At 35.7% G+C, this 26,033-nt stretch overlaps 2 protein-coding genes across 3 annotated transcripts in view; one reads left to right on the top strand and one right to left on the bottom strand.

Moving 5' to 3' along the window:
• LOC128211330 (glycerol-3-phosphate acyltransferase 1, mitochondrial-like) overlaps positions 1-24,641 on the bottom strand; it is a 58,685-nt gene extending 34,044 nt beyond the window's left edge. The window contains exons 1-11 of one of the 2 annotated variants that reach the window (XM_052916004.1): positions 24,513-24,641; positions 11,594-11,845; positions 9,100-9,213; positions 8,383-8,453; positions 7,495-7,602; positions 5,781-5,821; positions 5,484-5,568; positions 4,281-4,377; positions 3,853-3,989; positions 2,058-2,151; positions 1,673-1,802 (exon numbers count right to left, since the gene is read on the bottom strand). In XM_052916004.1, coding sequence (XP_052771964.1) covers positions 1,673-1,802; positions 2,058-2,151; positions 3,853-3,989; positions 4,281-4,377; positions 5,484-5,568; positions 5,781-5,821; positions 7,495-7,602; positions 8,383-8,453; positions 9,100-9,213; positions 11,594-11,824 — 1,108 coding nt within the window. In that variant the 5' untranslated portion in view covers positions 11,825-11,845; positions 24,513-24,641. Of the gene's footprint in view, positions 1-1,672; positions 1,803-2,057; positions 2,152-3,852; positions 3,990-4,280; positions 4,378-5,483; positions 5,569-5,780; positions 5,822-7,494; positions 7,603-8,382; positions 8,454-9,099; positions 9,214-11,593; positions 11,846-15,782; positions 15,915-24,512 lie in introns of those variants that run through there. The other variant, XM_052916005.1, reaches the window with a different exon arrangement.
• Positions 24,642-25,365: 724 nt separating this feature from the next.
• Positions 25,366-26,033, top strand: part of LOC128211894 (kinesin-like protein KIF15) — an 81,985-nt gene continuing 81,317 nt past the window's right edge. The window contains 1 exon segment of the mRNA XM_052917007.1: positions 25,366-25,450. Coding sequence (XP_052772967.1) covers positions 25,435-25,450 — 16 coding nt within the window. The 5' untranslated portion in view covers positions 25,366-25,434.

Below are 26,033 nucleotides of genomic sequence, written 5' to 3'. Positions count from 1 at the left end.
GGAATGGCAAACCATTCCTTTGAAAAGAGGCCATAACTCCAAGGTTACTGCACACTGCATCTTCTTTTATCATGCATGTATTGTTTTATTTAAATCTGTTGGGTAATTTAGAAGTTACACTGCTGACAAGAAAAACTAGCCTTTCATAAGTTATCGTCCGGAAACCGTTTTTCTATTTTTAGTAACAGTGACCTTGACCCAACCAGCCCCAATATCGAACTTGACCTGTATCTTCTGATGTTACACCTGTGTACCAAAAATTGTTCAAATCTGTCAAACCTTTCATGAGTTATCATCCGTAAACCGTTTTTCTATTTTTAGTAACAGTGACCTTGACCTTGGCCCCACCAGCCCCATATTGAACTTGCCCTGTATCTTCTGATGTTACACCTGTGTACCAAAAATTGTTCAAATCTGTCAAGCCTTTCATGATTTATCGTCTGGAAACCGTTTTTCTATTTTTAGTAACAGTGACCTTGACTTTGGCCCCACCAGCCCCAATATCGAACTTGACCCGTATCTTCTGATGTTACACCTGTGTACCAAAAATTGTTCAAATCTGTCTAGCCTTTCATGAGTTATCGTCCGGAAACCGTTTTTCTTTTTTTAGTAACAGTGACCTTGACCTTGGCCCCACCAGCCACAATATCGAACTTGACCTGTATCTTCTGATGTTACACCTGTGTACCAAAAATTGTTCAAATCTGTCAAGCCTTTCATGATTTATCGCCCGGAAACCGTTTTTCTATTATTAGTAACAGTGACCTTGACCTTGGCCCCACCAGCCCCAATATGGAACTCGACCTATATCTTCTGATGTTACACCTGTGTACCAAACTGTATCTTCTGATGTTACACCTGTGTACCAAAAATTGTTCAAATCTGTCTAGCCTTTAATGAGTTATCGTCCGGAAACTGTTTTTCTATTTTTAGCTACAGTGACCTTGACCTTGGCCCCACCTGCCCCAATATTGAACTTGACCTGTATCTTCTGATGTTACACCTGTGTACCAAAAATTGTCCAAATCTGTCAAGCCTTTCATGAGTTATCGACCGGAAACCGTTTTTCTATTTTTAGTAACAGTGACCTTGACCTTGGCCCCACCAGCCCCAATATCGAACTTGACCTGTATCTTCTGATGTTACACCTGTGTACCAAAATTTTTTCAAATCTGTCAAGCCTTTCATGAGTTATCGTCCGGAAACCGTTTTTCTATTTTTAGTAACAGTGACCTTGACCTTGGCCCAACCAGCCCCAATATCGAACTTGACCTGTATCTTCTGATGTTACACCTGTGTACCAAAAAAATTTCAAATCTGTCAAGCCTTTCATGAGTTATCGTCCGGAAACCGTTTTTCTACTTCTAGTAACAGTGACCTTGACCTTGGCCCAACCAGCCCCAATATCGAACTTGACCTGTATCTTCTGATGTTACACCTTTGTACCAAAAAATTTTCAAATCTGTCTAGCCTTTCATGAGTTATCGTCCGGAAACCATGAAAACCGACAGACCGACAGACAGACAGACCGACCGAACGACAAGCTCACTCCTATATACCCCCTCAAACTTCGTTTGTGGGGGTATAATTAAGACCTTTAATTGTGTGTATTTTCACTGTTGAGGGCACCAATTCAACAAAATCTATAACTGTTTACATTATAATTGTATACCGTTTTTAAGACAGTCCACAATCACTGAGAGTAGTCCACCCTTTGGCAGGAGGGGGCGACCTGTCCGGGATCTACCACCCTCGAGAAAAAACTCGAGAAATTCCCCGTAGCACAACAGCTGCTCCATATACTGAAACATAGTGACAAAATATTGGGTGTTGTACTATTTAATATTACCATTCCAATAATGCATGTATTGTCATCATTAACATGTGTGAATATTCAAAATAAAAATCAGTTACGGTCAAATGTTTTAGCTTTGCACAACTCTGCCAAAATTGACAACTTAAGCACTATGTATTTTTCTTTGAAAACAGGCAAGCTTACTATCACTGTCCTGTAAAATATTCATGATGAACATGGTCAACACTGCAAAATCACTTACAGAATGCAGCACGGACCTGTACAGCATATCTTTGCCCCCATCCCTGTCCAACTTCCGGCGAATAAAGTAACCACCCAGACCTCGCATCAGCCAACTGGAATACACATAATACATTGAAATAATTTTTAAATTTCCATTAGTTGAGTCTTTAAATATTCTCATTTTTCCTGAAATTCGGCAAATTAACCATTAACAGTTACCATGGAGAACTCTGATGATGAAAAGATCTAATACATGTACTCAGTCATGGCACATGTCCCAGTTTTGTATATTTGACCAACAAATATAAAAAAGCCAGAACAAGCTTAACTAGAGATTGCTTTTTGAAAAAGCGCTTGTCTCCCCTATTGTGTGGTCGTAGCTGAGAAAAAATAAATGATGGACATGAAATTTGTAACTTTGGACTGGAGACAAACCAACAGTGAAGTTTGGTTTCTTCGACCATATTAAATAGTGAAGAGAAGAAAGTGTTGTTGATTAATCATGGAAAATGTAAACGAAGTTTGCATTGTATGAAGTTCCTGGGCGCAAGCGTTATTCAATTATTGATCGGAAACCATTTTTCAGCTCAAGGTCATCGTGACCATGACCTTTGACCTACTGATCACAACATCAATAGGGATCATCTACATAACCAACTTGCATACCAAGTTTTAAGTTCTTGGGTGCAAGTGTTCTTTAGTTACTGAGCGGTAACCGTTTCTTCAACTCAAGGTCATGGCAACCTTGACCTTTGACCTACTGATCTCAAAATTAATAGGGGTCATCTACTAGTCATGACCGACTAGCGTACCAAGTATGAAGTTCCTGGGTACAAGCATTCTTAAGTTATTGAGCAGAAACCATTTTTAAGCTTAAGGTCACCGCCAACGTATCATTTTTTACCTGAAGGTAACCTTGACCTTTGACCTTTTGATCTGAAAATCAATAGGGGTCATCTTCTAGTCATGAACAACTAGCTTACCAAGTATGAAGTTCCTGAAACCAAAGGATCTTTAGTTATTGAGCGGAAACTGTTTCTTCACTTCAAGGTCATGGCGACCTTGACCTTTGACCTAGTGATCTCAAAATCAATAGGGGTCATCTTCTAGTCATGACCAACTAGCATACCAAGTATGAAATTCCTGGGTGCAAGCGTTCTCTAGTTATTGAGCGGAAACAGTTTCTTCACCTTAAGGTCACGGTGACCTTGACCTTTGACCTACTGATCTCAAAATTAATAGGAGTCATCTACTAGTCATGAACAACTATGAAGTTCCTGGGTACAAGCTTTCTTTAGTTATTGAGCAGAAACCATTTTTAAGCTTAAGGTCACTGCCAACATAACATTTTTTACCTGAAGGTAACCTTGACCTTTGACCTTTTGATCTCAAAATCAATAGGAGTCATCTAATAGTCATGAACAACTAGCATACCAAGTATGAAGTTCCTGGACCCAAAGGATCTTTAGTTATTGAGTGGAAACCGTTTCTTCACCTCAAGGTCACGTTGACCCTGATCTTTGACCTAGTGAGCCCAAATTCAATAGGGGTCATCTACTAGTCATGACCAACTAGCATACCAAGTATGAAGTTCCTGGGTCTAAGAGTTCTATAGTTATTGGGCGGAAACGAAGTGTGACGTACTGACTGACTGACTGACTGACTGATGGACTGACTGACGGACAGGGCAAAAACAATATGTCTCCCCATGAATGGGGGAGACATAATTAAACACTAGTTGAATGTTGAACTTATTAGTTCTTCAATTGTAACCATAAACACTTAAATTCAAACCTGACTTTTATGACCATTACCTGAAGAAAGGTATGTCGAGGTTATCTCCAGCGGCGATGTTGGGGTTTTTAATCTCGTAGTTGGCCAGAATAAATGTGATGAGTATATAGTCCAGGTGGCTTTTGTGAAGCGGCAGAAAAAGCAGGGGTACCCCACGCTTAAATAACAAACAATAGGGGTATTATTTAAATCATGAAATATTAACTTCCATGTATTTTTCATGTGTAGGCATTTCAGATTGGGCAATATGACCTCAAGGCATGTGTAAAATGAACTAGTTAATCACAACTCTTCAAATCTATAAACATGCCATCCTGACCTCCCTCCTCTGTTTTTTTTGCAGTGAAATTGAATACAAACATTTCTTCTGGCATTATCTGATTTCATAAAAATGATTATCAAAATTGTAACTAAATTGTTGAAGTTGGAATATGAGCTTTACGTATACCTGGGAGGCAGTTTTCACCATAGCCATTTGGCCACGATGTACATATATGGCGCCCAACAAGCCATTCAAAATATGGTGCAGGGTCCAGGTAGTCAGTCTGTAGCAAACAAAGAAAGAACATAAATACATTACATCCACCACTGTTTGTTTATTTGTTACAAACAAGAGACATAACTATACCAAGTCTCAGTTGAATATCTTGAACAGTTGTTGAGTCATGGCCAAGGCTAGTTTTTGCACACGATGAGACCAAGGCTATCACAATACCTAAACTTCTTCACTTAAAAACCAACAGCAGATGGGTTAATAAGAAGGCTAATACTCCCTTTTTGGCTGTCAATGGTCAATATTTGGGCTAGTCTTATAGTTGACCAGGTCTGCTAGCACCTAAATGACTGTATTAGTGCTTGAGCCACCAAACTACGTAACATAGCTAAAGACCTAGAACTAAGCCCTTAAAGCAACTGTGCACCAGATGATCAATTTGCAAGAAAAAAAGAAAATTGTTGAAAACTGTCATAAACTTGGTATTAATGTGTACAATGCATTGAAACTTACTAACTGAAGTACCACATAGTTTAAAATTTATTTAAGTTTAGCAGTTATTTCGTATTTACCAATAAAAAAGATTACTGGGTATGTCTACCTAGTAGAATTCATTCCTTATGCGTGATTGGCTGATCGATGTTATCACCGAGTTAGGTTTATAGCTTAATTATGTCACTCGATTAGAGTAAGCCTTCGTAGCTCAGTGGATACGATGCTGGACTGCAATTTTGGCGACACGGGTTCGAACAGGTCTCCGACACAATTTTTTTTTTACATTTTGGAACTTTTTTTACAATTATGATATCAAAGCGTAACACATTCTATTAAATAATTGTCCTGAGATTCGTTACAGAAAAAACTTTTTTGGTCATTTTGGTGCCAATCTGGTGTACAGTCCCTTTAAATCCAATTAAGGATCTTGATAAGTCACTTTAGACTTTTGTGACATGAAAATAACATACAACTTAAAGCGGAGTTTATTTAAAATTGCAGGCTACATTGTCATTTTCATTTGTGGCATTAACTTATTTTTTTTTAATTATTGATCAGCCCTCTCAAATATTCCCTTTAAGTAATTGTATAATTTTGATTAAAATTTTATCTTAAAATAGACTTTTGATCAACAAAGGTAACATAAGTTTAAACCATACATACTTGGTGAGAGTATTTGAGACCGATGAAGCCATCACACGCAGGATTTTCTTGGCTCGTTTCTCTAACTGGGCCTGGTCTACACGCACTGGAAATCAAAGATGAACAATTGTATACCAACTCATGGAATGAACTCAAATTCAAGAATAACTGATAAAACAATACTCAGTTATGGCCTTCATAAAAGCTTTATAACACTGTTGATGTCATTGAATATCATCATCATTGCAATAAGAATAATTTTGTTATATCTAGCATGTATCTTTTCATATAGCGAGAAAGTACACAACTGTAACTGACCTTCCTCAGCCAAGAGTTCTGCATGGATAGCATCCACCACTCTGAAATAAAATATAATGATGTTCAGCCATTACAAGTTTATGCAAACTAGAATTCTGTGAACCAGATGTGTCGCCTGTCAAGAGCTCACATAATTTGTGTAGTGACCAAAAGCAACAGGGGTCACCTACTGCCCAAGACCAATGTGCATACCAAGTATGAAGGCTATACAAGAAGTTCTTCAAGTTATGAATCAATAATTAAATCCCTAAACTTTTTCTTGTAACTGTCACCATGACTTTGACCATTGACCTATTCACCCTAAATTCAATAAGGGTTATCTATATGACAAACGTGCATATCAAGCTGTTCAAAAGCTATTGTTTGGAAACAGTGTGATGCTGTGAACAACGACTATGGAAAAAGTTATCCCTATGTGTCTACCATGCTTTGCAGGAAACACAAAAACAAATGATAAGTCTTATAGTTAATATTTGAAATGATAAGATATTGGCATCTCACTAAACATGATTGGAAACACGGAAATTTACCTTGACAGTACCTATGGCTATTGAAATTCAAAAAAAATAAAATGTAAGGTTCTTCATATATGATGGCTATGATTGTTTTGACACAGATTACGTAATTTAACTCAAACTGGAATCTATTCTTGTATTGAAGATGTCCTAGAAAATGACCTGGGGATTTTTTTCTCAACCTCAGTTTTGACTCACAAATAAAAAAAAACAGATTTGCAAACACAGAGGTTTGCTCATAAAACAATATACTAAATAAAATATATGAGGATGCTAAAATGTGCCAAACCTAACATTGAAGGGAAAGACACAGCTAACAGGAACAAGGAAGAACCAAGACTTAGTATGACAATAAAATCTTTCTAAACCATGTGTGAGGCCATTCTATTTTCAGTGGTAGGAAACCGTGACAACATAATTCCCGGCTATGTCATTTCTACAAAAGATCTATTTCTGCTCATAGGTTTTTTTTATAGAACCTACTGTTAAATATTAATTTCAACTGATGCAGTGTGTGTATACCACATGATAAATTGCGTCATAAAGTTACGTCGGAAGGCAATATTTTGCTTCAAATGAAGACTTTAAACATTATATAGATAGCTTACGGAGTCCCACCTTCGGTCTTTTACCAGAGTTTGATTGAGAGTTTACTTTCTTAAAACACTTCGACAAACCTATTCACAGTACGGCCGTCTGGCGGAGCACTGTCAAAACATTATTCTGGAAACAGGTTTGTTGAAGAGTTTGATGAAACTAATCACCTTATCAAATTTCGGTAATAAAATGAAGGCGGGGGTCTATAAGCGGCATAAACTGCCCTTTTTTTATTTAAACGGTTTAGTAAAAGAAAAGTTATCTTTGATTTAAGTCTTTATTTTAAGCAAAATGTTGCCTTCCGACGCAGCATATAAGACATAATTTCTCACGAGGTATACACACACTGTGATGAGATACATGTGCTGAAAGATATTTCAAAGGCTTTCAAATTGTGCTTATATTGCAATATACATAGACTTTATAATACTGCAATATGTTCCATGCTTTCTGCAAACATACACATTGATCAACCTACACAACCAATACATGCATGCTATAAGCAATAAACTATGCATTTTCTTTCTGTTTTCTCTGTGATACATTGACATATTGGCACATCTTTGGTCTGCATAAACCCTCCGGAAATCTCCACATCCTACCTTTGACTTGTCAATGTAGCCATGGAAAGGTCTGGGAAGCGATGCTGACACCGTAACCTCCATGTGTAAACCAGGGTGGAAAACTGGCGCGACAATCCACCACTACCCCTGAAACAGTACAGGAATGGCCAATTCACTGACATATACATATCAATCATCAGACTTTCTTTAAAAATTGACACAATTTTATAAGGTAATAATGATAAACTATAATTTATGATCCACTAGGATGCAAGTTTCGAGAGACCTTTTACAGAATTACACTGTGTATAGGATATACTTTTATGCTCCAGAATTTAAATTTGAAAAATGCCTACATCCTATCTATATTACATATTAGGCTTTTGACATGTTTCCCTGACAAGGTCTGAAACTCCTTCTGCTTTAACCAGAGTGTTGTTTGTTTCCACGTGTTTGTAATACTCAGCTGAAGGTGTTGGCATGTTGAGAACATTTACATACAACAAAAGACTGTTTCGTACACAAATTGTATCATACTCAAAAGGTTATCGTTTACGAAAAACCATCAAAAAGACTTCTTAATATTTAATATAGCATGGTTTACAGTAACTCTTCATTTTTCACCCTCCAATAAAAATTCAATAGTCAAATCAAACGTGGCGGTTACCGATTTTGACTTTTTTCTGCTGCGTCAAATCTACAGCATGAAGTTTATTTATCCATTTTTTCATTTTTTCTTTTTTGCCTGCATCTTATCTATTCCAGTGTCCTACACACAGCATAATTCGTCAATGATTTTGTCTAAAATCTGACACCCAAGGGTGACATCAAATATTTTTTCATTTCCTTCACTTATAAAAGATGTTATTTTGTTAAAAAAACAAAAAGTGCAATATTATAAAGTGTGTCCTATACTTGCGGCTTTACCTGAGTTCATGTCTCACATCCAGGATGTTTCTCATGCCCTCTGTACTTGTACTGGATGATACAAGGTCTTTCTGTAAGATGCATTAAAAACTAAAGAAGTCTTTATATTTACTATTAAGCAAGTAAAGGGAGATTTTTGTAAAAATGGGACCCGAGCATCAGTATCAGGTCAACTTTTCATTGTTTTTGCATGATGTCAGGCAATTGCTTAAGGCTAAATTCCTTATAGGAATCCAAATTCATAAACTGTCATCTACTGTCTCTCGCCAAACTACTGGTGAAGCACAGCCTATTTATAATATTTCAAGTTCTCACACCAAACCACTAAACTTTGACCTACTGACCTCAAAACAAAAGGGTTATCTACCAGTAACAACTTACTTAGAGATTTATAGTACAAAAGGTTTTAATCTATTGTGTTGTTGTTTTTTTTCTCTCAAAATCTTGACATCTGACCTACTGACCCAAATACACTAAGGGTCAATGACAAGTTACTAGTGAAGACTCATGGTCCTATGTCAAACTGTCTCGAGTTACATGTATTGAGCAGTTTTCATTCGGACAACTGACAAAGTGAGATATGCTCTTATTTTCAAAAAGGAAAACCTTTATTCCTTATTTATAAAAGAGGTTATTCAAAATTTAATAAGCCAAAACAAACTTGTAAATTTACTACCAAACAATCATTTACTATCATCTATGTACTTAGTACGTTACCTGACTGTTGGGCATACAGTGACACACAGTGCCCATCAGTGGTCGACACGTGAGAAACTGTTCCGGGGAAACTGTCGGTGCCATCTTGAACTGCGCTATTGTGTTGATCTGAACCTATTGAACAGATTCTTTAATGAATATTGTATGGAATTTTACATCGCATTAACATGCAAACTTATGTGATGTAGCATCTTGAAATGTTAAATGGCATATCCAAACATCTACATGACATCACATCCTCCACTTATTGTTGCACAAAGTTGAAAAAGGTAGGAACCTTAAACAACACTCTTTTGACTTATCTCCCCCAAACAAACCACTCAATAGGATTACTTCCAGGACGAATCATTGCAACAGTTATCTCTGTTCTTTGAACTTCATATGTTTTAAACCTGCATCACATCATTATAAAACTCTTTTTAGTCCAAATGCATTATTTCTCTGTCAGGGTCAAACAAACTTTCAATTCTACATACTTCACAACATTTTCATAATTATTTCATTCTCCATTTACATGTGCATATACATGTGTTTTAATACTACTGTTTAAAGAGCATACAAGTTTTTCTTCATTTCCCTGGGATTGTAATGTCCATAATGTTCAAAGTGCACTAGTCCATCAATTTAATGCTGCTGATAGTGCTATTACTTACACTTCAACACTACTAGATAACAATTTATCATTTAACAATATGACCTTGAACAGCTCAGTTCACAATTCAGGCCAGTATTTATATCTGATGTTATCAATTTAATTTGTATAAATTTACGAAAAAAAACAAACAATTACAAAATCAAATTTACTTTAAATGTAATGCACATTTTTATATTGGAAAACAAAAACAACATGTAATAAATGGTGTGTGAAATTGCCTGGAGCCATTACAGATTATGACTCTACCGCTTATTGTGTGAGGACTAAAGAGACTTAACACTTTTTATAAATTCATTCAATATATATATTAAAATTTTGTTACTAATTATTTTCAAACTTCTATAATGGCTCTAATTCTGTAATAAAGAAAAATGACTTTCGTTCACTGTTTTAGTTACTAAGATTAACGCTACTTTATAATTGCATTTCAAATATTTCAGAATCAAACAAGGCCATTTCTATTTAAAAAAAACAAGAGGCACATCAGTGCCTGTGCTCCACTGGCCAAAAGGTTCAAGCAAAGACCACCTAACGAACATTTTCGTCAAGTTTCATAGAAATACAATCATCAATTTTTGAGGAGAAGTTATTTAAAAAAAATTTTTACTTTAATAGCTCTGGCTGCAATGTTGTGCAGTGGACCGAAATGATTTGGGCAATTTGAGTAAAGGAGCACCAAACAAACATTTCTGTCAAGTTTTATCGAAAAAAGGTCATCGGTTTCGACGACAAGTCGTATAAAGTTTTTTTATTTTTTAGCTCTGGCAGCCATGGTGTGCAGTGGACTGGAACCATTTAACAAATTTTGGTTAATGACCACCCAAGGAACATTTCTGTCAAGTTTCATCAAAATCTGATCATCGGTTTCTGAGGAGAAGTCGTGTAAAGGTTTTTCTATTTTTACCTCTGGGGGCCATCTTGTGCAGTGGACCGAAACCATTGAAGCAAATTTGATAAAGGACCATCCAAGGAACATTTCTGTTAAGTTTCATCAAAATCTGATCATCGGTTTCTGAGAAGATGTTCTTTAAAGGTTTTTCTATTTTTTTGCCCTGGCAGCCATGTTGTGCAGCGGACCGGAACCATTTGAGCAATTTTGGTTAAGGACCACCCAAGGAACAATTCTGTCAAGTTTCATCAAAATCTGCCTATCCGTTTCAGAGGAGATGTCGTTTAAAGATTTTGCTATTTTTAGCTGTGGCGGCCATATTGTGCAATGGACCAGAACCATTTGAGCAATTTTAATAAAGGACCACCCAAGGAACATTACTGTCAAGTTTCATCAAATCTGCCGAACCGTTTCAGAGGAGATGTCGTTTAAAGATTTTGCTATTTTTAGCTCTGGCGGCCATATTGTGCAATGGACCGGAACCATTTGAGCAATTTTGGTAAAGGACCACCAAAGGAACATTCCTGTGAAGTTTTGTCAAAATCCGCTTATCAGTTTCAGAGGAGATGTCGTTTAAAGTAAAAGTTTACGCACGCACGCACTCACGACGGACAATCTGTGACGACATAAGCTCCATGGCCTTCGGCCAGTGGAGCTAAAAATGGCAAAGTTATCAGACCTTTATGATGTGATTATCGGTCATATTTTCCAGCATCTGAACCAAACTAAAACTGACCACCAACACTCATCCGCGTTTTTTCCTCAATTCAACATGGGACATAACTTGAAAACTATTCTAGCCTTGCTTCATGTATGTGTATAAGAAACATGTGAACTTATTCAAATGTGACAACTTCAAGGCTATTACAATACCTTGACATTTTTCTTAAAATACAAAACAGACAAGCTATATATTGTCTATGTTCACTGAAGGGAAGCTTAGCACTAACCAAATCTGAAGAAAGTGCAGCTATTCTGGGAGGTCTATCTCGGCCCCGTCTCTGTCTGACCTGCTGTATATTGTCGCCAAACCTCTCTCTCCATCGCTGCTTACCCTTGGGTCCACCACCCTCCTGGGCTGGCATTGAAGAGTAATGACCTTTTGACCCCACCCCTGTTGGACCCCGTCCCTCCCACTTGGCAAACACAGGGTCAAGGCTGGGTAAAATGGACACAGGCATCTTGTTGGTTGGCGCATCAACCTGCAAAAACAGAATGAGCCAGTAAAAATATGAAATATTGTATAATGTACCAAGGTATTGTTCTATAAACCTTTACTTAGCTTGATGCTACACCAGCACATTTTCCACAAATTTCAGTTGGGGTCATGGCCTTCCTGAATCTTATGTTTATCACAAAAAAGAGAGCCCTGTGTGCAGATCTATGTCAAAGCTCATGAATTAGTCAAGAAGCACATGTCAACATATTTTTTCTATAACTCAACAATCATTACTCCATCAAAAAATAAGTCATCTTACATAGTCTTATCCTCTACACATGAATGAATCTTACCACTTATTACCATTATCAACTACAAGCAAATTAGCTTAAAACAAGCTGTCTTAATAAGGCTGACCTTCATTTGTATTGCATGACTGTGTTTGCATGAGTTTTGTTTGAGGTTTTTTGGTTCCAAGGATGGTCCTTTCAAGGATATCTTAGTGCACAGAGAGTATGATACTGTAGAATGGATACATTTTGTGAATTTTCATAATTGGCAATGTATGTGAGCTTAATTTACTCCAGCTTATTTTGCATTTTTTGAACAGGAGATGAGCTTAAGTTTAAATTATTTTTTTAGACATCTTCTTAAAGCAGGAGGATACCTGGAGAATTATCATAAAGGTTCCGAGAACTAGCAGTCTTACTGGTAATGATATTTGTGAAGGGTTAAAAGTTGTTGTCACAAACTTAAAACCTTGAGAAATAGGCCAAATCAAAAAAAACGTGAGAAGAGCTGAGCTCTTGAAATACAAGATTCTACAGTTTGTACTTGAGAGTTGCTCCCAAATCAGGTCTGCTGTACATTGTTTTTGTATGATATCAGTCTTCTGCTCAAGGCTAGCAGGATTCAAGGACATACATGTGCCAAGTCGACTCATTTAAAGACCACATTGTGTTAAATATGAACAACAAATTCATTGTTAATGATACAGTCAAACCTGTATTAAGTGGCCACCTTTGGGAAAAGGTAAAAGTGGCTGCTTACTACAGGTGACCACTTAGTCCAGGTTGGACTTTCCTGACACTTTGGCGTTGTTCAAACAGAGGTCGATTAGGTATCTAAAGCATCACCTTACACCACATTCAGTATCATCAGTACCATTGAAGAAAGTTGAATACTAAATATAAATGTAGAAAAAACATTATTGCAAATTAACAAATAGAATGCAATAGATAAAAATTAATACAAAGCATAAACAAAAACACCTTGAATGAGTCCACACAACTACATGTACATTTTTAAGTTCAATTTTTAAGTATTCTGTTATTTTCGTTTGCATCCCTCTGTTTCTAATTTAAAGTACATTTACATTGGGCCGACATAATCAAGCCAAGCATGTCACTCTGTGAGTCAAAAACCATGAATACACAAGTTCAATGAGTTCCTCATTTCCTGTTATTTTCCTCTGTCTTTAAGTGTTTGGATTTGAATTGTTAGCATAAGCAAGAAATTGATTTGAGTCCTTCCACACTTCTTTTTGCAATATGACTGTTTTCTAATAATATAATACACGCGACAGGTTATTTAAGCGTCAAACACTTCCGATTTGTTTTATTGTCAGCCATAATCAAAAATCAAAAGAATATCGCGAACAATGCAATGTAAATATCCGTTCGTAGAAGTATAAAGCCGTGCACTTTTAAAATAAATACGGAAGTGCATACACATCGTAACTCGTTTCACACCATCAAATAACCGTGCAAACTGTTAATTCAGAATTATCATGACCGGCGTTCTTTGTCAGTATATGACAATTAACTTCGTAATTATTTACGCCAATTATTAAAATATCTTTACTAAGTGTGTCAATTCTGATCGAAACATTCGCCAACGTGTTATAAACATCATTTCTCGATAAGCAAACATGCATGGTAATCATGTGATGTTATATGCATTTTCATTGGACAACGGAAATATCCAAGGCTGTCGTTCTTTTCCGTCAACTTCAGTATCTGTGTAATGGCAAAATTACTTGCGGAAGTGTCAGTGACAAGGGATTAGTGGCCGCTAATTAGTGGTTTTTATGGCTTCACGGGGACAAATATTAGTGGCCGTGGCCGCGTTAGACAGTTGGCCGCCAAATGCACGTACTTTATATAGTAAAAACGTATGGGGGGAATTTGAAGTGGCCCGATAAGGCAGGTGGCCATTTGAAGCAGGTGACCGTTCAACCAGGTTTGAATGTATGTGTGTTGTATACCTTATGATACTACTTTCCCTTTCCGTACTGTTATGTTTCCTTGTTTCTGTTCATGCCATAGGTCACATGCATGAAATAAAGATTTTTTGAATAATTATATTGAAACTTGAAACATGTTTACATATTGGTGTCATGTAACATTCTAGTAATGCACTAGGATGCTTGGGGTGCATTTAAGCTGATAATGGAGTGCTATACTGTAACAGTACATTACAAGATTTTGCTGTGTTGCAGAAAGCACTATTATTGCTTAGGTAAGGAATCATATGTGGAAAAATATTCCATACTCATAAGGTTGATATATATATAGGTGCGAAATTGCCTTTTTTGAGTTTATAAAGGTCTTCCCTCGCCCTATAATGACTGCATTATGGATTAATAAGCGTAATGGCTTGTAATTTATCAGATATTTCAGTAATCCTATCATTGCAGTACACCACACTCTAGTACTGTGTTCCTTATCATTAAAACTACCAACAGATATGCAGTGATTTTTCAAGTGCAGTGCTTTCCCTAGACAAAGGGGAATAACCACTGTGTCTGACCAGTGACCAGTCTAAATGAAAAGGCAGTAAATAATTTATTATTCTAATAGCGGTCTGGCTTACATTTCTTTACAAAATCATGTTATATGATAATTGTTTAAAACTATTCACCAACATCAAAATGTTTCCTCTAAAACATAGATAAGGAAAGTCGAAATAAATGAGTTATTGATATCTATTCTCCTTTTTACAATCTAAATATTCATCCATAGTCCCATGTCCATTGAAAATTGTAAACAAATTTCCCAACACAGCTTTTTGGTTGGTCTAATAAAATTATTCAGTGGGTATACTATCAGTGGTCATTTTGCCCAATGGTGGATGAGCATCATATATATCCAATAATAATCTATTTGCAAAACAAAATTTTGACAAAACCTCACTATTACACAACTGGTTTTGTCAAATTTCCGCAAATTTCATCTACCTTTTTACTTCCGATATATTCTAAATTTAGTAAGACATTGGGAGGGTGCAAGCATTAATATACTGGTATCCGGTTTCCGAAGTAAGCCTTCATTTTATGAGGTGTATACCATAAATTGCTATTGTGTAACCTCCATGATATCAAATGATACCTCCAATATTGGATTAAACAGTTTTTATACATAATTCGTATTCAGATGAGTCAATAAAACATATATACCCACTAAAATGAACTTTTCAAAAAATGTAAAACTAGCACATATAAGGATCATCCTGCTGCTGCTGCTGCTGCTGCTGCTGCTGATGATGATGTTGATGATGATTATTACAACAAGACCTGTGACAACACACTTGATTGGTTCACCTCTTTTGAGCAGAATTACAAAGTGCCATAACTTTTACAAAGTGCCATAACTTTCATTACATGCAAATTGTATGATAATTATCAGACTTGAATAAATAAAGTAGGTTGGATGGTTGAAACCTTTGCATGTGTAAATAGAACCTTAACCAGAATTTCAAAGTCAAAATAAAGAGGGCCATAGTGTGCATTATATGCAAATAGTGTTATCTTATGTTGGATGAATGGGGACATGTGTTCAAAGTTATAATGTAATAAATGATGAATTTGCTGAGATATCAACTGAAATGTGCTTAATATATGCAAAATCTGAAGCCAACTAAATTACTATAAGATGAATACATGTTGTATAAAAATAAGCCTTATAATAAATATAACTTACCAATTAAATCTCTTCAACGCACCCTAACTGTTTGGGTGTATCAAATAGTGTAGTCACAAGCAAGCAACATAAGCTACAGGAGTTTGAATGAACAGTAACCAAAAACCAAACTCCTATGGACTGCTTTAAGGACAGAACTATCATGAAACCACACTTTCATAAAGTGTCATGTTCATATATGTTCAGCCTACCATAAGACTTGTGGTTAACTCATGCTACATTCATGATTCAATGTTTTGATCATTCTCCTATCACTCACAAAACCTTGACCTTGAGACTGATGTCTTAATAAAGCACATAATCCCTGTTCAATGACCATGGGTTTGACCGGAGTACATTAACTGATTCTACGTGTCAGTGTTACATACTAGCTGATAAGGCACTTTTATCAGTTTTGTTTTTCATTCTGGGCATGGCTGTTTTGTTAAATAAGCGTTTTTTTTTTATTTACTGTCATTTTTAAGTGCTATCTCAAATTTCTTATTCAGGCAAAAACATTTTTTTATTATTTGGTTTATGGGAAATTTTGCCAAAAAATTGAGTAGGAGTATGGGAGAAATAAAAATAAAAGTCAAAAATTTCCCCAGTTGATTAAAAAAATAAAAGTTTAGGACACAATTTTTTTTTGAACCATTGTATATTGTCTCTTTTGCATCTTTATAATACTTTTGAACTGAAATGACACTGTTCTGAACTGAAAATAAGTTGATAAAAGTAATTTTATGCTCTTTTTAATGAATACTTTAATATGTAAAAAGAATGTGTCAAACATTTTAATTTTTTCATTAATGAAAAGAATTTGTTGTATACATATCATGTGTTCTGTTTTACATGTCTCTTTGTACAACACTATAACGATAATGAATGTTGCAAACAGTTGCGTGTGATCTATCTATGATTTAAATGCTTACTGTAACTATTCTAATTGTTTCCAACTAAAACATTCTAGTTCAAACTTACCAAGCAAAAAAATAATAATGGTATTTCTTTACACTTGTGCTTGTGTCACATATTAAAACACATTTAAAAATTCAGACTTTCAAGCAAAAATGCTACTACAAGAACCAAACAATTTATTACACTGCTGACCTCATATGAATCCACTATAGTCAGATTAACATTGCATCCAAATTTCTTAAATGATGATCTATTTAGTTAGTCTTATAAAAGTCTGAAAAACTTGTTTGAAGATAACAACGAAAAATGTGAAAGTAGATGGGCTAACACGAGTTTGAAAGATGTCACAGAATGATGATTAATACGTGCTACACAGAATATAACTAATTCAGTTATACCCTTTAATACATCGATCACCAAATATTGGTGATATTGTACATAAATACTGAGACCTTCTGAAACTGTCAGATAATTTTTTTGTCAAATGTGCAAAAAAAAGAGCCTATTTTGGCTCATAGATGTTCTTAGAATATATACAAGGCTGTCTAATCCTTTTCATCCAATACATCTTATAGGCATAGATGGTCACATTGTGACAATATCAATTTCCTAATTTATCAGTAGCATCACAGTTTATCAGATGAAAAATGCATGTTGATATTACCGGTAGATTGTATTTCAAGTAATGTTAGATACCTTACTATATATATATGCAAAATTGTAATATTCAATTTGTCTGACAAACTAATAAAAATGCTTCCTATATAACCTATCATAATTATAGTGATTTGATATAAAAAAAAATGTTTCACATGTTCTGACACATATAGGTTCATAAGATCAGGAACGTTGACTTGTCAGATTTTTCTTTTCTTCCACAGACGTTGTTAATAACAATCTAAATCGTCAATGCCAGGAATTCTTTTGGAAATATATTTACAGAAGTATTTCTGTTTTTCGTGTTTGAACAAAAGTATATCATCAGGTAACAAAACAGTGTAATAAACCTCGGTCCCCATTCTATACCAATCATGGGAAGATTAGAAAACATACAAGCCCCATTCTATACCAATCATGGGAAGATTAGAAAACATACAAGCCCCATTCTATATCAATCATGGGAAGATTAGAAAACATACAAGCCCCATTCTATATCAATCATGGGAAGATTAGAAAACATACAAGCCCCATTCTATATCAATCATGGGAAGATTAGAAAACATACAAGCCCCATTCTATATCAATCATGGGAAGATTAGAAAACATACAAGCCCCATTCTATACCAATCATGGGAAGATTAGAAAACATACAAGCCCCATTCTATACCAATCATGGGAAGATTAGAAAACATACAAGCCCCATTCTATACCAATCATGGGAAGATTAGAAAACATACAAGCCCCATTCTATACCAATCATGGGAAGATTAGAAAACATACAAGCCCCATTCTATATCAATCATGGGAAGATTAGAAAACATACAAGCCCCATTTTATATCAATCATGGGAAGATTAGAAAACATACAAGCCCCATTCTATATCAATCATGGGAAGATTAGAAAACATACAAGCCCCATTCTATACCAATCATGGGAAGATTAGAAAACATACAAGCCCCATTCTATACCAATCATGGGAAGATTAGAAAACATACAAGCCCCATTCTATATCAATCATGGGAAGATTAGAAAACATACAAGCCCCATTCTATATCAATCATGGGAAGATTAGAAAACATACAAGCCCCATTCTATACCAATCATGGGAAGATTAGAAAACATACAAGCCCCATTCTATATCAATCATGGGAAGATTAGAAAACATACAAGCCCCATTCTATATCAATCATGGGAAGATTAGAAAACATACAAGCCCCATTCTATATCAATCATGGGAAGATAAGAAAACATACAAGCCCCATTCTATACCAATCATGGGAAGATTAGAAAACATACAAGCCCCATTCTATATCAATCATGGGAAGATTAGAAAACATACAAGCCCCATTCTATATCAATCATGGGAAGATTAGAAAACATACAAGCCCCATTCTATATCAATCATGGGAAGATTAGAAAACATACAAGCCCCATTCTATACCAATCATGGGAAGATTAGAAAACATACAAGCCCCATTCTATACCAATCATGGGAAGATTAGAAAACATACAAGCCCCATTTTATACCAATCATGGGAAGATTAGAAAACATACAAGCCCCATTCTATATCAATCATGGGAAGATTAGAAAACATACAAGCCCCATTCTATATCAATCATGGGAAGATTAGAAAACATACAAGCCCCATTCTACACCAATCATGGGAGGGTCGAAAAACATACAAACCCCATTCTATTACAATCATGGGGGAAGATGGAAAAACATACAAGCCCCATTCTATTTCAATCATGGGAAGATTAGAAAACATACAAGCCCCATTCAACACCAATCATGGGAGGGTCGAAAAACATACAAACCCCATTCTATTTCGATCATGGGGGAAGATGGAAAAACATACTAGCCCCATTCTATTTCAATCATGGGGGAAGATGGAAAATCATACAAGCCCCATTTTATATCAATCATGGGGGAAGATGGGAAAACATACAAGCCCCATTCTATACCAATCATGGGGGAAGATGGGAAAACATACAAGCCCCATTCTATACCAATCATGGGGGAAGATGGGAAAACATACAAACCCCATTCTATATCAAGCATGGGGGAAGATTGAAAAACATACAAGCCCCATTCTATTTCGATCATGGGGGAAGATTGAAAAACATACAAGCCCCATTTTATTTCAATCATGGGGGAAGATGGAAAAACATTCAAGCCCCATTCTATTTCAAGCATGGGGGAAGATGGAAAAACATTCAAGCCCCATTCTATTTCAATCATGGGGGAAGATGGAAAAACATACAAACCCCATTCTATATCAAGCATGGGGGAAGATGGAAAAACATACAAGACCCATTCTATTTCAATCATGGGGAAAGATGGAAAAACATACAAGCCCTTTTCTATATCAAGCATGGGGGAAGATGGAAAAACATACAAGCCCTATTCTATATCAAGCATGGGGGAAGATGGAAAAACATACAAGCCCCATTCTATATCAAGCATGGGGGATAATATACATTTGTATGATAAAAGTCATACACTAAAACAGCAAATATATAGTATAATAGTCTTACACTAAAATAGCAAATATATGATCATAGTCTTACACTAAAATAGCAAATATATGATCATAGTCTTACACTAAAATATCAAATATATGATCATAGTCTTACACTAGAATAGCAAATATATGATAATTATATTACACTAGAAGAGCAAATATATGATAAATAAATAGTCTTACACTTGAATAGCAAATATATGATAATAGACTTACACTAGAATAACACATGTTTAATAAAAGTCTTACACTTGAAAAGCAAATGTATCTGATGATACTCTTCCACTAGAATATAGCAATTTTTTTTTCACAGCAGTAACATTAAAATATATTATACATAACACAGGATGATTGAATATTTTGAACAAGTACAAAAACAGACTGTAGAAATCGGCTGCAATGTTTAAAACTGTCAAACTGTCAAACCAAAGTGATGAAACATTACTGTATATGATGAAACCTTGCATTAGGACAGTTGATCACAGGAGTTTAACAGCTGATAATTACAAACCTGAAAAATACCCTTGGGGACTTGAGTAGCAGAGCCTTGAGGTGGCACAAGAGGGCAAAATGGTTTTGGCCATTTTAGAAACCTCTTAAAAGGCATTCCAACAATCCATTTTGGCAAAACAAATTCAGAGATCCTGCCCCCTTTCCCCAATGAAAAAACAAACAAACCCGTGTCACCAACAGTATTTTCTGCTCATATCTTATGTCCAATAAAAATGGGTTGTTATGGAACTTTCAGATTCAACTGATGTCACACATTTTAAGAAAAATGTCAATTGAATATTTTGTTAATTTCTTTAAAAATCAACAACAAAATCTTAGAAAAGAAATATCTCTCTACATTTCATGCTATATTAAAGCCGCACTCTCACAGATTTACCATTTTTAATTTTTTTCTTGGAAAGAGCAAATTTTTGCGTATAATCTGCAAACCAGTAATAAAAGACTGTTGTCAAAAGATCAGATTTCATATTTCCGTTCCATGTTTTTGGCAAAAAGCGTTTCTTAAACGGTTTAAGAAAAATGCATATAAAACATCATTTTTTTAAACTTAATTATAAAAACCTATTTTTTGTCAGCAGTCTTATATGGCTGGTTTACATGCATTTTCTCATAAATTGGCTTGTTCCAAGAAAAACAAAAAACAATTGTCAGTTCAATCTGTGAGAGTGCAGCTTTAACATACATTTCAATGTTTATTCCTTTTCTCTAAACCTTAACCAAAGTGATATTATTTCTACATAAAAAAGAAACTTTTGTAGTCAACTTAAAATAGTGATCAAATATCCAACACACACAATGTGCTGAAAGCCTGTATACAATGTGCTGAAAGCCTGTATATATGGCTAATATAAGCACTTCGTAGATTCTAAGACTTTTATCATGTTTTAGGAGTTATAACAGCTGTTTATCAATTTTTGTATTCACAACACTGAAATCTTACTGGCAAATGTCACAAATCCGAACACTTTCTAAGGTTTTTAACAATTATCTTGGAGATCTTTGTGTTGTAGTTAGTTAGGGGCCACTGGGACGGTAAAAACACGGCCCATTTCCCCCGCTATCCCTGGTATTCCCCCCAACCTGAGGGGGATGTGATAACAATCGACTTGTGCATAATGGTTTTTGTTAACATATAAATCTACCAAACTTTAAATATACTTGAATCTTGTTGGATATTGCATTATCTTGGGCAAACATGTCCCCATAGGATATATATAACATGTTCACTATCTTCGTAAAATAAATAAGTTAAACTAAACTTTAATTATTAACTAGAATATTAACATGAGGCCAAAAAAAAAAAATATGTGTGTTTCAGGTTACATGATCAAAAAAAATAGGGACGGTAGGCAGGCTTTTTTTTTTTTTTTTTTTTTTTTTTTTATACCGTCACATATTTGGTATCTTTGACAACTACTATATGATGCCATTAAAGATGACATTTTTCGATGATTTGAATATTTTATAACATTATAATAATTTAATTGGTGCACTTTCAGGACCATACATGTACAATATTTAAATGAAGACCCATACAACCAATTACAGCAAACCAAAGGAAACAAGATGCTGCACATGTTTATGTTTGTCAGTTTCTGTTAGGACGTCTGTGGAAACACCAAATTAGTACTATTATCCTGTCATTTTTCTTGCTAAAAGATCAATATTAAAAACAAACAACTTGTATTTTTATTTCTTTGGTTCTTTATTACTATCAATAAACCAACACTGTGAAATCAGAAAGGCTTATTTTATCCATTAACCCTTGACTCCATGTATGCTACATTTAAAAAAAAAAATGCATTGTATTCTAATTTTGATCACTCTTGCAAATATTATCGAAAACTGAGCATTTGCTCCTGAGGTGGTGATATGGAGTTTTGGGATTGATGATTTAGCCCTCTTCGTGGTATTCGGTTTTGAAGTGTCTTGTTTAGTAAATACGGACTTAAACTGATCCAATAGGATCTGCGCTTTGTCTTTACCACTGCTGAATAACTGGCCCTTTCTTTTTAGGGGGTGCACTCCTATGCTCTCCTGTCGCTTGGATTTAACATAGCGCCAAAACGGTTTGGTGTTATTTTCTTCGAGTCCTTTCTGAATGGTGTTGTTAACATGGTTTATTTCTGCGAGTTTAAGTTCACGTTTACATTGGCGTTGGTAAGCTTTGAAGTTGGTCCAGATACCTGTCTCTTTGGCGTGTTTGTACAGCCGGGCTTTGCGTCTAGTCATGCGCTTGAAGTGGCCATTGAACCATGGGAGGGACTTTCTCTTTTTGCTTGTACATGATGGTACATGTTTGTTCAAAATGTTGTTTATTCCATGCTTCACTTGGTTCCAAACGTCTTCAATGTTATTAGTAGGAGAACTGATTACTTCAGAGGTGAGCTTATCTACTTCGGTATTGATGAGTTCCCAGTCCGCTTTGGAATAGAGATATATTTTCCTAGGCTTTTGTTTAATATAGTATGGTATGATATCAATGTCGGTGACAACCATGGCGTGATCGCTAATTCCAGGGAGTGATGATGATGACTTAACTAGTGACGGGTTTGTAGTCAGGACAAGATCAAGGATGTTGTTATCTCTTGTAGGTTGTTTGTGTACTTGGACGAGTCCATGTTCTGTTATGAGGTCAACCAGTGCTTGTTGGACTTCGCGGTCAGGGGCGCCTTTGTCAACTGTAACGCATTCAGCAAACATGTGCGGCGAACGTTTGCTGTTTGATTTCCCGCTTAACGTGTATGCGCTGCGTTGCAACAGGGATACAATCATACATGTGATAACGTCCCGGACGTCCGGGATTGTCCCGGAAATCGTATCTCTGTCACGGAGTCACGGAGGGTGCATGTTTGTCCCGGAAAGTCATAAAAAAAAAAACGAAAAAAAAATAATCTCGGAATCGGAATCGATTATCTTAATTTTACCATTGTAAGTCAGCTATTTTGCCTGTCCGGGACACTGGTCGTAAAACACAGGACATGTTGACACTAATCCGTTAATTGGTACGTGTGTCGTCGAGGTCATCGTCAATCACCCGATAATTGATCTATCGGCCTATTGTTGTGCTTAACGAGTGGGGGAGGGTTCTTGTTTACTAATTCATTGTTTTCATATGGATTTGTTTGGTCTTATGAATGATAGCTTTTAATTGATGAATTGATATTTTTCACACATTTTACCAACAAACGAGCATGAAGGTAAGTTCAAAGAAAGTGACAAAATGAGTAAAAAAACAAAATTAAAACACGGAAAACAAGGAATTTTAGTGTTTTGACCGTTTCCGAACTATCGTGTGTATTTTTACGTATTTTTACGCCGAAATAAAACTGAAGATATGGGGTTTACAGATGGTTATATAGAGTGCTTTAATCACGTGACCATGGTAAGTCACGTGATCGCTTTATACAGCTGATTGTTGACACGTCTCTATCAAAATTATATGCATCTCCAAACGGAAAAAAGCTCATCGACTGAAAAATCTTCTTTATCGTCTGGAAAATATTGTGTGTCATTAATTGCAAACGTTTTAAATGTGATGAAAAAATAAATATTTCGTAACGCATGTTCTCAAAAGCGCGGGAAAACAGGTGCCCGTATAGTTGTTTATTTCCTGTTTTGATGAAACCGAAAGTAGACTGCATATCCTCCTGGTTAGCACTTCATTTAAAGCCTGGGAAAATATCTGGTGGTTTTATTTTTTCAAGAAAATGCAGAAAAAAAACAACCATGTCAGGTAAAAAATACGTCTTGACAGTCAAAATATGTACATTTTCCCGACGTTAAAAACGACTAAAATAGCCCCAGATATGCTATGGAATGCACCACAGACGTTCCCCATTTAAAAAAATTTCCGGGGGGCATGCCCCCGAACCCCCCTAGTGTGCGTTGACATTACGACGAGTGTCCCGGAATCGACCCAAGAAATTATCACATGTATGGATACAATACAAAACGTTTGCGATCGTTTTCTAAATGCTTGCCTTACTGCACGCACTGCTGGTGGTCCTTATTCAATGAAATTAATAAATTATGGGAATATGACAAATTTATACTATATTTCAGTTATTGTTTATCAATGCATCACGCCCTCCCACGCCCTACCCGCCAAACAGATGGGGTTCTGAAAACTTACTGTAAAACTTTGTACCGTGTTGTTTTCTCCTACGACTGGTGAAAGCTGTTCATTCCTGTTACATAGAAAATTATCATGATTCCGTGGAACTGTACGGAGGCAGACAACACTCTTTCAAATTGTTGCAACAAAGCAAAAACAATTTCTTACGCAGTGACCTCCCCTACAAATAAACAGCCTCTACGGAAAGGGGAGTAAGGCTGCTGGAAGTTTCAACCAGCAGTTTCAGCCACGTAGATTTACCTGCTAAAAGTAGACATCTTATCAATTATACCATGGACCTATATAAATTATAAACCTGGGTTTTAGGTCCGTACATATACCAAAATAGGTCCATCTAATGCCACTACTTTTATATAATTTGGTTTACAAAACCGGCGAGTCTAATTTTCCGAAAAGTGGATTTCACTTCTCGAAAACTGGATTTCACCTCGATTTCCGATCTATTTTCGAAAAATTGCTCTTACTTCTTCATTTTTTGACCAATTTCAATAAAATTTGAAATATAAACCCTTTATGAGGCACTTTCTAATAAATATACAAAAACAGAAAATTATTTATTAAAATGAATGAGTTATGAGTGGATTTCACTTATCGGAGTCTGGATTTCACCTCGATTTCCGATCTATTTTTGGAAAAAAAATGAAAAATTGCTCTAACTTCTTTATTTTTTGACCAATTTCAATAAAATTTGAAATATAAACCCTTCATGAGGCACTTTCTAATATGTTTACGAAAAAAATAAATTATTAATTAAAATTACTGAGTTCTGAGTGGATTTCACGTTTTGAGTGGATTTCACGTGAAATCCACTGGATTCCTGTATCACCCCGCACCCGGTTTAAATGAACACCGCCAACCGAGGTATTCCGAAATTTGATGGCGGAAAGGTTTGAAAGGCAAATGTAAACAATCAGCAGTTATGTCATCTTTGAAGGGTAATTGGCCAGTTATCATAAACGTTTAAATAATTCATACTTGCTTAAAATATTCTACAAAAAGGTTGCCTGTAAGCCACGGTTAAAATATATTTCGATGATGCAGTTCAGACTTCTGAACATTTCACTGTTTCATTGATTGAACTTATTTTCAGGTAGACACCATGTCACCACAAGTTTTGGTAAAACATTCTGAGACTTGCATATTATAGACTTTCGTTCTGTAGCCCTATGCAATGGCATTAACCTTAAGCTAAGAAACATCCAGGAGAATCTGGGGTAAAGCCGTCTAGTGTATTTAACAACAAGGGTGTTAAACTTAAATATCCGGATAGCAGTTTGGTTGTGGTTATATCAATATTGTCATATCGAGTTTCAAAACAGCATCAAAAAGTAATTTTACTATTACCTTTTCTTCAGCATTTAATCGTCCTCTTTGTCAATTTGGGGGTTGGGGGTTCAGGCATAAATCATCCTGTAGTGAAAATAAAGTCTTTCCTGCTTGACAGTCTAAATCCTGTCAGTCACTATAACTGTTGTTACATGTATGATGAATGCGATGACAGATACTAAATGGAATGTT

The sequence above is a fragment of the Mya arenaria genome, chromosome 12 (genome assembly GCF_026914265.1).
Source record: "Mya arenaria isolate MELC-2E11 chromosome 12, ASM2691426v1".
Taxonomy (NCBI): domain Eukaryota; kingdom Metazoa; phylum Mollusca; class Bivalvia; order Myida; family Myidae; genus Mya; species Mya arenaria.
This window is presented reverse-complemented; position numbering and strand designations above follow the sequence as displayed.